General features: G+C 44.0%; 1 protein-coding gene across 2 annotated transcripts in view; it reads left to right on the plus strand.

Moving 5' to 3' along the window:
* LOC122387293 (cardioacceleratory peptide receptor-like) overlaps nucleotides 1-3,585 on the plus strand; it is a 125,692-nt gene extending 122,107 nt beyond the window's left edge. For both annotated transcript variants that reach the window (XM_043377393.1, XM_043377392.1), the window contains one exon: nucleotides 1,542-3,585. In XM_043377393.1, coding sequence (XP_043233328.1) covers nucleotides 1,542-1,806 — 265 coding nt within the window. In that variant the 3' untranslated portion in view covers nucleotides 1,807-3,585. The remainder of the gene's footprint in view (nucleotides 1-1,541) is intronic.
* The last annotated feature ends 13,219 nt before the right edge of the window (nucleotides 3,586-16,804 follow it).

Below are 16,804 nucleotides of genomic sequence, written 5' to 3' on the forward strand. Positions count from 1 at the left end.
TCCCTGCCGCCGCTGGCTCCCAGGGAGCTTGCTTCAGCCCACTAATGACTTATACCCTTCAGTACCGTGTGACTGTTGTCTTGACTCTTGGGATAGGTCAGTGGGGTGGCATTTGGTTGGTCGGGACTGGGAGTCGCCGCGTAACCCTGTACCCGGCCGGTCGCAGGCTTCGGACGCCGCAGCAGCGTCCGCCACTAGAGGCGCCACCTGCACGGCCGCCAGAGGGCCTCACAGAGCAGACGCCGTATGTTACTCCTGTCACCTCCGGTTTGTGTGGTCTCTGCTGATCTGTGCACCGCCCCTGATCCCGACACAGAGCCTGCCAGCCGGCAGGCGGCGCATGCTAACCCTGGGCGGAGTGCGTAAAGTTCTGAGAGTGTCTGGGGCACGCGTGGTTGTGGTTCTTCGTCTCCGCTCACGGAGAGGTGCGCTTTATACACTGTGCCGTGTCTGTCATTTTCTGCCTGTGCGGTCGCTCACTACATCACTGAGCTCAATTTTACCTACCAGCTGCCGCGCGGAGCGAGCAGCCCAGCCCCTCACCTTTGCTCTGACCTTTGATAATGTTGTGTTGTGATACTGTTTTCCGATATTGGTACGCTCCGCCCTTCGTTTTTGGCAATGGGATTTGGACGTTTGACCTGTGATGTTAAATGTGAAAATCTGATGTTTTTCTAGGCGTTTGGTTCTTTTGTTCATGAAAAATCGTTAATTTCAGAGATACAATGAGTGCATTTTCAACAACAGCTCTAGGTACCTAAGTTCACCAGTGACGATGCACAGTAGGTAGTAACACACGTTATTTATCGTTTATCTTTTTTATCATTGCTTGACATTTACCAACTACATCATACACTGTAAATATTTTGTACATATATCCGTTGTGAATAATTACTGATACACTTTTTGTCTGTTGCTGATTGATAAGTATGTTTTAACGGTCGAGTGAAACTCCTAACGCAGCACCACTCTCCTAGTTATTCGTTGATCGTATGTCCTGAATAGCTAAGCAACTTTGAGCGAATCTCTCGCCGAAGGCAGCCAAGCTCTTCTCTAATTAAATATATGTGTTCAGCGCTCAGAAATTAGGTACATACTCCCGTGTGCTTCCAAAGGGACAGTCCCGTGTTGCCCGAGCGCTAGACTCATCTGTGACCGTTCTTTACAATTTACGCTAGACTGTGAATTTATTCGCTGTTTGGACCCTGAGCTGTGAGCAGCGACCTTCCCTTCCCTTGTTAACCTATAGCGAAACTCAGAAAGACGGGTGTCATCTCAGTCCTCATCACAAACTCCAGACCCAGAACTGAAACACACCTGTCTTCCAGGATTCCGTGCCCCATTATCACCCAGCCGCGTCAAACGTCTAGCTCTCCCCGCTCGGCTGTGTCAGCCTCATGGCAGCCGCCGCCGGTCTCCCGACTGACCTCGCCAGTCGCCCTCCACCGTTTGTTACAGTTGACCTCCTCCCTTTACCATGTGTCCAAACTGACCTAATTCCCTCCATCTCCAGCTGACCTCTCCCTCTCCCTCTGTTACAGCCGCTTCCCGTGGGTGGACACGCTGCTACGCCGTCTGTTTCCGTGCTGTCGGTGCGCCCAGGCCGAGCCGTCAGGCGCGCTCACCCGGATCGGCACCCAGTACACCTTCATGTCGGCTGAGTCCAAACGCGCCACCATCTCTGCCGGGGGCGCTGGCTCTCTGGTCGACAGTGGACGACATGGGTCTCTCGACGTGTCACGCAGGCTACTGCCGGTCGGCCGGCGGGCAGCGCAGCGCGCCGAAGCCCTCCGACGCGACGTCTAGCGGAGGAAGGATGAACTTGAGCTTCGTGCTGTGTGCCCCAGGGCTGGCCTTAGGCTTTAGTTGGGAACGCTGAGCTCGTAGCTGTGTAGGAGAGAGCACGGCAAAAAGTGTACGTCCTCTCGTCCTCTGCAATCCACGAGAGAAGGTGCCAGCAGCTCACAGAGCGGCTGTGACCCGAACAGTGTCGACCTCAGACCAGCTGAGGTCGCTGAGCGCCGGGGACACACTGGGAGATGGCCCTGCTGAGGTCAGTGAAGGAGGTCCGCTGATACCGTCCCGTTGAGGGACATAGGGCCCCTCTGAGGTCACCAGGAGCCCACTAAGGCTGTTGAAGATCCGCCAAGGCCGTCTGTGACCACCAGGGACTTAATTAGACCACCAAGGGCCCGTCAAAGATCCTCTGAGGTCGCCAGGAAACCCACCTTTGACCTTCCGACCGACTGGGCTGTCACCCCGACCAACAGTGGGTAACTGACCGTTGGTCAGGCGCCCGTGGTGCTTGCTTGCGTCGCGACTCTCTGAGAATTTCGATCAGATTAGAAGTCAACCAGCGGTTGGCGTACTCAGCACACCGTGACACCAGAAATGTATTTCACTGAAATTGCATCGCATGTAACTATATGTCTATTTGTATTACCTATGAGATGTCAACGGGCCAGCTGCAGGGCAGGGCGAGGTCAAAGCTGAATGCTGGATGAAAAGTACAAGAGCGGGCTGCTTTCGCCGTGTCAGTACATACTGAGGGGGAAGTTTATATTAGGTGTCATGAGGTGTGATTTAATGGCTACATTGTTGATACTGTTTTATGTTAAATGTTTAATCTTTAAGCCCTGTGACTGACCGTATGATAAGCTAGTTAACAGGGAAGCCGTTTATTGTTCGCTATAGGTATTGTGCCGTGAGTGAGGGTGAGTGAGTGAGTGAGTGAGTGAGTGAGTGAGTGAGTGAGTGAGTGAGTGAGTGAGTGAGTGAGTGAGTGAGTAAATGAGTGAGTGAATGCGTAAGTGAGTGAGCGAGTGAGTGGGTGAGTGAGTGAGTGTGTAGATGATTGAGCGACTGAGTGTGTTCCCGACTAAGCGGCCGGCGCGGCCCATCAAGCCAAAGACGTGACGGCCAAAGACGCCAGTGAATGTGCAATATGCTGTGTTGCGCGTCGTCGACTGGCGGTAGCGAGCCTCTCGCTGATGTCGACTGATATGAGAAGCTCTGACCGCCGAGCAGACTAGCCCACACGGTTGCAGTGGACTGAGAACGCCGCCGCCCGGCTGACCGGGTGCTATGTGCGCAGCTTCTGTTCACTCGCCGACCGATTTCGCTCTAGAAATCCTGCGACTGGTGATTTTGGAACTCAGTTTTACTCTCGATAAACAGAAGCACTTTGATAGGTCTGTTTCTCAAACGGATTAGTGTGATCACTTCGAGTCTACCCCAAGCGAAACTTTGTTGCGCACAATTTGTACGTTTAATGACGTTTCTTCGTAGGCTTTTGACTTTTGACTTACCTACCTATCGCTCAGCTATACAGTTTTTATTGTACGTTATATGTATCCCGCAAATGGGTTGTGACCTCGGCTGACGCATGGCCGCTGTGTCAGCACCATGTCAGTGTGTCAGTGTGTGTCACCGCGGTGTGTGTCACTCCGAGTGTCTCCGCCCGTCCGTCCCACAGACGATCTCATTCCCCGGCCGGGAGCGCGCGTGTTCGCTGCGAGAGTCGCGGCCCGCCCACGCACGAGGGCAGTGAAGCGAGTTGATGTTTATTGGCAATACAAACGGAACAAACGGAGTCTTTGCGGTCAGAGTGGTCAGCCCGCCCTTCTGCTCGAACGGTCATCTAGGTGGACACGTTAGTCCAGCGAGGACTCACCACCGGTTAGCTGGTGGAGCCGGTGGAGGTCAACACCAGCCGAGAAAAGGTAGTGTGAGGGTCAGGGAGGATGCGGGTTCGAATCGTACAGGAAGGTACGATAAATAGGTACTATTAGGAATGGGAAATAAGATATTGTTCGGAAAGCAAATGAAACTAAACCCAAAATTATGTAAGGTAAACCCATTTAATTTACGGTACCCATCAGTCTAGTTAATTCAACGAGCGTGCGTTCTGTATTGCATTGATTGCATGGTTTTACGCTTGACAACGTTTAGCAGCGTTTTAGGCTTTACCAACGGTTTTACTCAAGCTCTTGTTTGGTAAAACGCTGCACTTTCTGGGAACGTAAATGATAGATATTCAAGCACAGAAACAGTCCTGGATTTGACAAAGGAAATTAATTTGAAGTCTTTTATTGAAACTTTATGTAAAGAAGTAAACTTGCAGCGCCTGTTATGGTAATTTGGACCACAATACCGTGATACATCTTTCTGGGTCCCGAAGGGTAGCACACAAAGAATAGCAGTGTTTTAGTCTAAGCGTTCATATTTACATGGCGGCGCCCATGAAGATGGTGTCTTTCGGAGCGAGTTTGGGATTATCTGTAGCAAGGAGGTTGAGATACGTGGTAAATGTGGAAAATAATATAGGAAGAAATTGCCATACTATCATGGACAAGGCATTACTGGCATCCAAGTTCAAGGGATGTATGGTTGGGTCCCTTGTCGGGGACTGTTTAGGGGAGCCATTCGAACACGATGATTGGGATGAGCTCCCAAATGAAGCTCAGCTCGATGACTACATGCAGCAACTCATTCAGTCAAAGGTTAAAGGTGGGTATTGTATCTGATTTCTTGTACCTATATAAATTGCCATTTGTCTTCCCATCACTTTCTTATATCTATTGAAAATGCGCAATGTGCATGCCGCATGGACATTTGGATTCCTGCAAGTGCAACCCAGTCCCAGAGTGATATTAATGTGGCCCATTAATTCAACTTTGTAGGGTTTTATACAAGCTTTAAGATTGTTGTTTTTGAAATTGGATTAGTAAACTTGAGATTCATCCAAAAACGGCTATATAATGGTCAACTGATTTATGGTTCAGGCTGGATCATAAAGGCTGTGCTGTGGTAGGCATTTGTTGAACTGCACTACTGCAGAGTAAAAATCTCTAAATAATTAACATGTTTTCTTTTTTGCAGACATCATAGAAGCAAGATAATTATGCTTTTTGAATTCCTTAGACGTGTTAACCCTCGCCCCGTTGGGGGGGGGCCATTTTGGCCCCCCCCCTGTGGTTTTTCCTGAATAGCAAGAAAACGGCGGCGCGCAGCGCCGCCAAATTTTCAGTACCTTTCCGGGCATCAATTTGACACCTTCACACCAAATTTCAAGTCTTAGGTCACCTTATGTCAGGAGTTATTGAGGTCAAACTGAGGTCATGTTCGAGCAAAAATGAGCAAAAAACATGCAATCTTGAAACGCTCACCAAATCTACAGTGATCAAGCAATTTCAAAGTTCTTTATATGGTCTAATAGACAAAAAGCGGCGCTACAAAACTGCTATCTCGGATTTTCAAAATTTTGGGTTTTTGACCCAAAAAATTTCAAAAAATTGATTTTTTTAGAAAAAGTAAAAAAAAAAATCCAAAATTTTCCGAATTTCGAAAAAACCGGAATATATGTGATAGTCCCTGCGCTCTTCTATATACATACCAAATTTCAGATCGATATCTCGTTTTTTGGCCAAGTTATAGCGAAAAAACTGTTCAAAAATGATGACGTCAAATTTTTGAACTCAATTTTTAGCGATTCTAGACCTCGTACGGAAAAACAAAGACCACCATTGAACTCCCCGTGACGAGCTGCATCGATTCGATACCCATTTTATGCAAAAATATCAACTTTGAAATTTGACCTTATTTGACCTGACCTTGACCTGACCTTGACCTGACCTTGACCAAAACGTGACCTAAGCTGGCCCCAAAGGCTGCCTGACCCACATAATCGCATTTGTCGTGTAAAATGGACCATAAAACATGTATCACACGACACTTTCATATTGTGACCCCCCAGTGACCTGACCTCAGTGACTTGACCTGGTATCAGTGACCTCAACTAGCAAAATATGTGTTTGAAGAACATTTCCCCATCGATGATTTTCAATGAAATGCATTTTACTCGATTTTACAACGCATTTCTTGAAATGCCTGTAAACGGTGAAAATTGGACCTTTGACCTGACCTGTGACGTCATCGGTTTGACCTAGGTCAATAAAATTGGGTCACAAGGTAGTTCCCTGATAGGGCTATCCAACACCGTTTGCCGCTTGTCGCTACGTTGCGTGGTTCTCGAGATCTTAGGGGGGGGGCCAAAATGGCCCCCCCCCCCCAACGGGGCGCGTTGCTCGGCAGAGCCCAACAGCGGGTTAAAAAGAACTTGTCAAACATAAAAATATAATAAAAAGTAACCGTACTCTCAAAATGAAAATAAAAATCGTAAAAAAATGCCTGATAATCTCTAGGAGCTTTTGGCTTATGCGTTCTTCAACTCACTCTATTTAATAAATAGATAATTTTTTATAAATATTTTATAAACAGCACACTTCCTGTTTTATAAACAGGAAGACGGCTTAAGCCGAAAGCTCCTCAAGATTATCTGGCCTTTTTTATGATTTTCGATTTTAATTATGAGAGTACAGTTACTTTTTAATTACTTTTAACCCGCGCCCCGCTGGGCTATTCAGCCATACGCGCCCTGCTGGGGGGGGGGGCAGATTCTGCCCCCCCCCTGTCTAACTTCCGAACCGATGGTCGTAGAAAGACGGGGAAAACGGCAATCGAAAGCTCTCAACAAGGCGGATCTTAAGAGCCCAATTTTTTTTGCTTAAGTAGGTCAGAGGTCAGGTCAAGGTCAGGTCAAGGGTACAAAATGCAAGTTTCTACAGTATCGGCCTTGCACCGTAGTTGCCGAAGAATGGACTGAGACTGATTGCCCAAAACGTGTTCTTAGACTACCAAGACAATATTCGTTGCACACAATGTCATTCAAAGGTCAAGGTCAAGGTCAGGTCAGGTCAGGTCAGGTCACCAAAAACAAAATATAGAAAAGGGCATGTGCGACACATGTTTTATGGGTCATTTTACTCATGGAATTCAATAGGCACACTCAATAAGTGATATGGACCACCTCTGGATGAATTTCAGGTCGAGGTCAGGTCAAGGTCAGGTCAAGTGAGGTCAAATTTTGAAGTTGGTTGTTAAGGCCTAAAAAGGTGTCTATCCGATGCAGTTTTTCACGGCGAATCGAATGGTGCTGTTTTTATTTCCGTACGAAGTCTAGAACTTCCAAAAAAATCATTTTTCAAAATTTTTGTGTGTCGTGACGTCATAAAATTTTGAATAACTCCCACATTTTTGAACCGATTCTTCTCAAAATTGGTATGTAGGTGCACATAGACCACTTCTTTGACATATATTCCGGTTTTTTCGATAAACTCAAAATTTTGGATTTTATAAATATTTTCCCAAAAAAGTCAGTTTTTTGGAAAAATTTTGGCCAAAATCCAAAATTTTCAAAAAACCGAGATAGCCATTTGATAGACAAAGTAGAATCACGTATAACCTTTTTTTGTTACGACTTGATTCCTTTAAAAATGAAGAAGTTAGCGGCGTTTGAAATTTTGCCGTTTTTTAGGCGAAAATGGCGAACATGACTTCACTAAAACGTCAATTTCTCAAAAATTTTCCGACGGATTTCGCTCAAATTTTCAGGGAACGTGTCAAATTGATGTATAATAAGGTACTGAAAGTTTGACGTCGCTGGCGTAACGCGTTTAGAAGTTATTGGCGAAAAACGGGAGGGGGGGCAGATTCTGCCGATTCCCGGATGAAAAGTCAAAACGTTAAAAGTAAACGGATAAAAAGTCAAAGGACATTAAGTCAACAGACAGAAAGTCAACATCGCAAGAAGTCAAAGGACAAAATGTCAAATGAACAAAAAGTCAACCTGCCAAAAAGTCAACACGCCAGAAGTCAACAAGCTAAAAGTCAACACGCAAGAAGTCAAAAGACATAATGTCAAAGAGACAAAAAGCCGACATGTCAAACAGTCAACGCGCTAAAAGTCAACACGCTAAAAGTCAACACGCATAAAGTCAACACGCAAAATGTCAACGCGCAAAAAGTCAACACGCAAAAAGTCAAGACGCTAAAAGTCAACACGCCTAAAAGTCAACACGCTAAAAGTCAACACGCGAAAGGTCAACATGCTAAAAGTCAACACGCTAAAAGTCAACATGCTTAAAGTCAACACGGTAAAAGTCAACACACAAAAAGTCAACAAGCAAATAGTTAATAGGTGCGCGAAAAGTTGATGCGCAAAATATAGTCAACAGCAAAAAGTAGTCTTTAACAGCAGTCGTTAACTAAGCCGGTACAAGTACGCCGCAGCCCGCGTCTCCGGTCGGCGACTGACCCGCGCCGGGCCACCTGATCTCCGGCCGCCGCCCGCTGGGCGCCGGCTGCACCGCATAGCGCGTCTCGGCGCGTCCCCGTGCGTGCCCCGACGCTACAGATAAGAACGCTCCTACCTATTTTTACTTTGCTTTAAAAAGTATATTGGGAATGGGAACTTATCTATATAAGTTGGCGTACTGTGCCTGCTGGTGGCGGGGGGGGGGGGGGGGACAGTTCCGATAAGGAGACGTAGGGCGGAGGCGAAGATGAAGGAGAGGGACAGTAACTGGTGGCCACAATGCGCTATACTTGTCACCTCTCTTTGGACGTCACAGCTCCGAGGTCCTAAAAAAATTGTGTTTTTAGCAATCGCATCTCGATAACTTAATTGACCTATACATTTCGATGAAAATTGGTCACCTTAATTGTATGCAGTCCGTACCTTTCGATGAAAATTGGTCACCTTAATTGTATGCAGTCCGTGAATATTAACAGGTTGTTGTCTGTTGATGCTGATATGAGCGTTCCTTTCAAGGCAGGACAATCCGACAATCACACAATTGCCTCTCGTTCCAACTTCCACCTATCTAAAAGAAACGACGCGCTTTACTATTGTACCAATTGTACCATACAATACGCTTGAACTATGATTAAAGTGTGAAATCGCTAATAGAACCCGTGACGGAATCAATTGATGAGAAACGTCTCCCTACACAATATATGTAGGAAATTTAAACAAGCGAACCTTTCGTATCGATAACATTCCGGGTCACTATATTTGTTGAAATAATTCCAGTAAACTGCGCCTCGGACAGCCAGTTGTCTCGAAGGATTATGTAACGCTGCCTCATGACAACCATACTGTGCGAGCGAGCTCCCACCTAGCACGTAAGTGTCAACGGATGTGTGTCAGATGCCCGTGTATGCCCGTGCCAAGCATGCCCGTGTGACCAACTGAGTCGCGGTTGCGGGCCATGGGAATCCCCATCAGTCGCGCAATGGAGGCAGTCTCGCTTCAATGTCCAATGATGCAGGTTATATTGTGCAGCATCCTGCTTAATTGTGTACAGCTGTTTGTAAATGTTATCTCATGTATGTAATGACTGATGATCCAGGTGTGATTGACTTTGTCTCTTTGACTTGTCCTTCTGAGTTTTCGGATTTTGGCTTTTTTCCTTTGGATTTTTCGTAATTTGACTTTATGTCCTGTTGACTTTTTGTCCTTTTGACTTTTTGACCTTTTGACTTTTTATTTTGACTTCATGCCCGGTTGACTGGTTATTTTTTGCCTTTTTGTCCTTTTGACTGTCTGTCCTTTTGTTTTTTTTTTTTTGGATTTTGACTTTATGTCCTGTTCACTTTTTGTCTTCCGACTTTTGTCCTTTTTACTTTTTTGCAATTTGACTTTTTGCCGTTTTTACTTTTTGTCTTTTGACCTTATGTCCATTTGACTTTTTGTCTTTTGACTTCAATGCTAGTTGACTTTTTGTTCATTGACTCTTTGGCAATTCCACTTTTTATCTTTTGACGTTTTATCCTTTTTGACTTTTTGCCTTTTGACTTTCCTCTTTGTTGACCTTTTACCTGTTGACTTTTAAGATTTTTGACTTCTTGCTTTTGACGTAATGTCTGTTGACTAATCATCCTTTTACCTTTTATCATTTGACTTTTTGTCCGGAACCCAATTACAATACGCTTGAACTATGATTAAAGTGTGAAATCGCTAATAGAACCCGTGACGGAATCAATTGATGAGAAACGTCTCCCTACACAATATATGTAGGAAATTTAAACAAGCGAACCTTTCGTATCGATAACATTCCGGGTCACTATATTTGTTGAAATAATTCCAGTAAACTGCGCCTCGGACAGCCAGTTGTCTCGAAGGATTATGTAACGCTGCCTCATGACAACCATACTATGCGAGCGAGCTCCCACCTAGCACGTAAGTGTCAACGGATGTGTGTCAGATGCCCGTGTATGCCCGTGCCAAGCATGCCCGTGTGACCAACTGAGTCGCGGTTGCGGGCCATGGGAATCCCCATCAGTCGCGCAATGGAGGCAGTCTCGCTTCAATGTCCAATGATGCAGGTTATATTGTGCAGCATCCTGCTTAATTGTGTACAGCTGTTTGTAAATGTTATCTCATGTATGTAATGACTGATGATCCAGGTGTGATTGACTTTGTCTCTTTGACTTGTCCTTCTGAGTTTTCGGATTTTGGCTTTTTTCCTTTGGATTTTTCGTAATTTGACTTTATGTCCTGTTGACTTTTTGTCCTTTTGACTTTTTGACCTTTTGACTTTTTATTTTGACTTCATGCCCGGTTGACTGGTTATTTTTTGCCTTTTTGTCCTTTTGACTGTCTGTCCTTTTGTTTTTTTTTTTTTGGATTTTGACTTTATGTCCTGTTCACTTTTTGTCTTCCGACTTTTGTCCTTTTTACTTTTTTGCAATTTGACTTTTTGCCGTTTTTACTTTTTGTCTTTTGACCTTATGTCCATTTGACTTTTTGTCTTTTGACTTCAATGCTAGTTGACTTTTTGTTCATTGACTCTTTGGCAATTCCACTTTTTATCTTTTGACGTTTTATCCTTTTTGACTTTTTGCCTTTTGACTTTCCTCTTTGTTGACCTTTTACCTGTTGACTTTTAAGATTTTTGACTTCTTGCTTTTGACGTAATGTCTGTTGACTAATCATCCTTTTACCTTTTATCATTTGACTTTTTGTCCGGAACCCAATTCTGCCCCCCCCCCAGCGGGGCGCGGGTTAAGTATGTTTATGTCTCTCAAAATAGTGCTCACGACAATTCAGAGGAACTTGTTGAATATCAAATTCAGATTTGGAGCACACTTTTCACTCATATTGACATCCATGATCCAGCTCATAGCTGAACAGGTCACTTTTGCTAGACTATGAAGTAAGGATAGCTTCCAAAGTTGGTTTAATGAATATTTAATTCATTATGTTTCTTATACAAAGACATCATTCTGTGAATTTTTGTACAATTCTGGCAACCTGCAGCATTTAGCAATCAGTGGATGCATTATTTATTTATTTATTTATTTGATAGTTGAAATCATAACCTTATGAGCTACCATTTTGAGACATGATCAAGTTCTACTGAATGTGCAATGCCTTCTCTTGAATAAGCCATAAAACTTGCTATCAATGATCAGTAAGTTTTTTTTTTGCTTTGTCATTTAACTGTAGGTACCTTTCATTGAAGCATTTTATTGAGCTATCAGCCACTGACTGTCTGAAATTGATGTAACACTGCAAGTTGCTGCATAGGTAATAAGTATAGTGCTTTCCTTTGATTACTTTTATTTTGTTTCAGTGCCGTACAAGCCATACACTGATGATACAGCAATGACAAGATGTATTGCAAACTCCTTCATTAGCAAACAGGCTTTTGATGCAAAGGATATGGCAAGAAGGTAAATTTCCCATCTTTTTCGATCAAAATGATTTGTTTCATTCACTTAAAGGGACCATCCCACCTTAACATTAGTTTTGAGTTGAGATAGCCAAGTTTGCGGCCAGGCTCAGAAACCACCATTTATCCTGGTCGCAACCCCCGCAGCTTTATGGTGTTCAAGAAATTTCTTCCCTTTACTTGCAGGGTGGGACCAGCTTAGTCCCTATCTCTTAACCATTAGCGGTTTGTTGATGACGTCAGCAGTCATTTCAACGCCCGCCATTCCTTGAACCCGAGTTTTGCTGACCTTGAGCTCCCTTTTTTATCAACGTGAAATCCGTCGTCGGCGCTCAAGGCCCTGTCGGCGCTGAGAAAGCCTATTGCTTTTCATTTTAATTTGAATATTAGAAGATACCCACCACTGGAACTTGGACTGATATTATACCAAGGCCGAAGATGATCAAGCTGCCTGCTATATCTGGAGCTTGGTGTTCAACTTCAACATGGAATGAAAAACAAAATATCAAAGCAAACTGGATATGGTACTGCAAGTTTAAGTCCAAAGAAATTTGAAGAGCTGACAATTGACATTAATTCTTTTCCCGCAAGGTTTCCATAGGAGATCACACCATGAAGAAATATTTTTGATGTTAAAGGGACCATCCCACCTTAACATTAGTTTTGAGTTGAGATAGCCAAGTTTGCGGCCAGGATCAGAAACCACCATTTATCCTGGTCGCAACCCCCGCAGCTTTATGGTGTTCAAGAAATTTCTTCCCTTTACTTGCAGGGTGGGACCAGCTGAGTAGTAAAGTAATCTTGGGACCAGCTTAGTCCCTATCTCTTAACCATTAGCGGTTTTTTGATGACGTCAGCAGTCATTTCAACGCCCGCCATTCCTTGAACCCGAGTTTTGCTGACCTTGAGCTCCCTTTTTTATCAACGTGAAATCCGTCGTCGGCGCTGAGGAAGCCTATTGCTTTTCATTTTAATTTGAATATTAGAAGATACCCACCACTGGAACTTGGACTGATATTATACCAAGGCCGAAGATGCTCAAGCTGCCTGCTGTATCTGGAGCTTGGTGTTCAACTTCAACATGGAATAAAAAACAAAATATCAAAGCAAACTAGATATGGTACTGCAAGTTAAAGTCCAAAGAAATTTGAAGAGCTGACAATTGACATTAATTCTTTTCCTGCAAGGTTTCCATATGGAGATCACAGTCACACCATGAAGAAATATTTTTGATGTTAACAGTTGAAAGGGGATTTATCTTCCAGTTTTGACGAAAGACGCTGCTGACTGTCTTTGGAAAAGGATGTCGGCATGAGGTGCAATTGTGCTTGTGAAGTGGTTATAACTGGTCTTTTCACAGTATTAAATTAAATGTGCCATTGCAGCCAAGTGTGTTATCATGTAAGGTAAAATCAAAACTACAATGTTGGTTTTACGAGCATTGAGAAGGCTGGTAGGTAACACCTGCCTGTGCTCGTAAATCACGCTGCCAGAGTATTCTAAATTAATTTTATCATACACTTTTGTTGTCCAGAATGGTTGCACTATTGTTTGGTATCATATTATTCCATGTAAATATGGTAGTGTAAAGTCCGACCAACATGTTACCGGATTTGAAGCTGTTACGTTACCTAAGTACCTGTTTTTTACTGGCGTGGTGAATGTCACCTGGATTTTGTTTTGAGGTGCAGACCTAGTAACTCTGACTACATGGGTTTGAAGCTATTATCTATTCTGTTTTTACTGGCCTGGTGAATGGCGACTGATGTTGTCCGTGGATGGCACTGAAACAAATTTTGAGTGTTTTGTACAGTGTTTTAATACAATGCTGAGGGCTGAAAGTTGTCTTGTTTAGAGTGGTGAAAGTTCAGGATATGCCAGCCACCATGGTGGGTCAGAGTTAAATGTGTTGCAGTCAGTTCGGCTTCGGCAAGCACACGGATGGGCATACGCATCAAGACCTGCTCTGCCATACTTTCAGCCAATTTTACCTAGGTAGGTCTTTTCTTTTTTCTGCCAAAAGCTATGACATTGTGAATTTCAGCACTGTGGCCTGTGTGTAGCTTTCAGGAAAGCAATTCTAAATAAAGCTCTGATAAAGTGCAAAATCAGCAATGCAGCCCTCTATTACATTTTCTACAACATCTTACTTGTTCCTTGCATGGAAAGAAAAATGCAATGTTATGAATTCGTTTATTCACATAATTTGACAAGCATGCAGTTACCTGCTACTATCACTGCACAAAACAGAGCAGAAAACATCAGTTGATCAAACACAAGACATAACAGAAGTTTACAACATAGGGCTGCCGAACCTGCTTCCTCCCACCACAGTTGATGCCATTTCCTAGCCTGGCTTGATGTGAGCACTGAATAGCTGCTTTGTCTAATTACAGCTCACTACCATTCAACTTAAACTACTCTCTTTAAAGTAAGAGTGAGAGCGTTCAGTGTTCATAGCAGCTCGACAGACGACAGACAACAAACATCTTGACAAACCAACCAGTATTTGATTTGGCTAATGATTTATGTGCTTGTTGTATCATGGCCAAACTACTTTAACAGCAATAATCCCTGTTTCATCTTGATCTTGCTTTTATTTCCATTTGAACTCAGATCTTGAAACAATCATTTGAAGTGATATCAGATACTGGCTTCTGTTTCTCTTGAAAGCAAGTTAAAACAACAATGATAAACTAAGGCAGGAGATGTGAGTTGTGGCAGTAGATTTTTGATTCAACATATGTCAACCTTATATTGCTTGAGACCTCTGTGACAGACAAACAAATATTTATAGTTTTTTGATAGTTTGGATTCTTGGCTTGATTTAGCAGATCAGCTGTGAACCTTGACTTTGAAATCACATAAATGTCATGGTACCCGAACGAATCCTCGCATGACATCTCTTCGTAGCACAATTTTTGGTCCGCATTTCTTCGTCTACAAATCTTCGTCGGTGCATTTATTCGTCCCTCAATGCTTACTCTTGCACATATTTGCGTTGAAGAAGAAATGCGAGCCGATTTTCATATACCCTGGTGCGAGACAAAGTAATGCGATAGGTACGAATAAATGCCCTGACGAAGATTTGCAGACGAAGAATTGCGATACGAAGAAATGCCACCAGTATAACGCCTTTTGGGGCGACTAACGGAGCGAGCGAGAGGGTGGGCCTTGCACGTGCGAAATTGCGAGGGGGTACCTCCAACTGACTTGTGCACGGCACCCTACTAACTGGTCTCTAGCGATGTGCCAAATTTGGGCACAATCGGCCCAGCCGTTCTCGAGATCTGGAAGCGGCACCCTGCACGTGCGCACGTGCAAAATGGGTCCCAACTGACTTGTGCACGGCACCCTACTAACCGGTCCCTAACCGTGTACCAAATTTGAGCGCAATCGGTCCAGCCGTTCTCGAGATCTGGAAACGACCCCTGCACGTGCGCACGTGCAGCAGCACCCCAACTCTGGCACATGTATATGCAGTGCCTAGTGGGTGCCTACCTACATGCCAACTTTCAGCGCAATCGGCCAAGTAGTTACCGAGATATTGCAACAATTACAAAAGTGACACCTCTTCGTTTTGCACGTGGCACGTGCATAAGGGGTCACCCACATGCATCGGGAATAGTCCAATACTTGGTAGAAGGAATGAAGCTACCCTACAAAAATTACCGCGTGTAAATCGGTCAAGTGGTTGCTGAGATATAAGCCTCGCAAAAGCGTGACCACGGCCGGCCGGCCGGCCGGCCGGCCGGCCGGCCGGCCGGCCGGCCGCTCATACTCAGAAATTTCCGTTAATCTAAGGAAAGACTACGCTCGCTTCGCTCGCTCCGTAATAAGAATTGTCCTGGAATCCTTTATTGGCCATCATATATTGACCTTGATAAGATAAACGCATCATTCGCGCAATATTTGTCGCACTTTGATACCAAACTATTGCTTCCAAATGCTGACGTAAAGAAAACCTTTATGTGACGTCATAGAAACAGCGGATTTCCCAAAAAGTAAACAAAAATAAAAGTCTTATATCTCGAAAACGGGTGAATATTTTCCGGTAAAATTTGGTAGATGTTCATTTTCGCTCTTTGTGATTCACGCTACATCACTTTTATGCCAATTCATTAACTTTTTTGAAGGTGGGAGGGTCCCTTTAATTGCATGCCTTCCTTCTTTATTTCATTTTTTGTTTTGCATGTGCAGCTAAGACAGGCTTCTTTATGTATTTGTTTTCAGATAATAATTGATAATTGTTTTACACTTTTTGCTGATTTTGGAGATGTGTGGACCTTTCAGCCTTCACATACTGCTAATTTCTTACATTATAATATCTTGTGTTTTAGGAACACCTGTTGGTTTAGGTATTTTTAGGGTGCTTTGGGTGGAAATGCTATATGCTAGAAAACAGGTGCTGTAGGTTGAGACACTCTCCCAGTTATCAATTTTTCTGCTGCACTGTCCCACATTTGCTTTCTGCAACATCACATGCCTGTTTAAAGTGAACATTTATTCAGTCCTCATGCATCAACAATTGCACATAATTATTTAAACTTTATATCATAGTAAAAACCATGTCACTATTTCAGTTCACTTGTTTTCAATGCAGGCTTTTTATTCCACACTCGACTGACACTAATTATTGTGTAATTCTGGATGCTGTTCATTGTTCGGTCGCCGTATTCACATCAAGAGGTTCATTGTTGGCATTTTTTGTCCTCTCATGGGTTGACCTCTTATGCCATGTGAACTTGACCATTGAGAAATCAAGAAATAACAACAGGCTGGCAGCCTGCTGATAAAAAAAAACGGCGACCGAACAGCGCCCAAGGTAGGTACTGAGTTATTCCCCTTTTAGAGTGTTTAGATGACCGCGCTACCCTTCCACAGGTTCCTAAGGAGTTTTTCGCGGAGCCTCGCCCGGGCTACGGCGGCAGCGTCCGGCGGTGTTCGGGGCTCTGCGTAAGAGTGACTTTGAGCAGCCGTTCCTGCCCGCGCGCGAACAGTTCAATGAACAGGCTCTACGGGAATGGAGGTGAGTCTTTTGGGGGCAGCTCTGATACTGGGCACACAATGCTGGCAAAGAATGTTAGGTTTTTTTTTCCCAATTAATGGTAATTATAGCATGGTGTGGAATGGCTATGGCTACAGCTAGGTACAACAGCCTGATGTTTGATTTCGTTCTGAAACTTAATGCTTCATTCATCTCCGTTTTGTGTGCTTGTCTTTCAACA

This window comes from Amphibalanus amphitrite, unplaced genomic scaffold (assembly GCF_019059575.1).
Source record: "Amphibalanus amphitrite isolate SeventyFive unplaced genomic scaffold, NRLGWU_Aamphi_draft 000280F_arrow, whole genome shotgun sequence".
NCBI classification, from domain to species: Eukaryota; Metazoa; Arthropoda; class Thecostraca; order Balanomorpha; family Balanidae; genus Amphibalanus; species Amphibalanus amphitrite.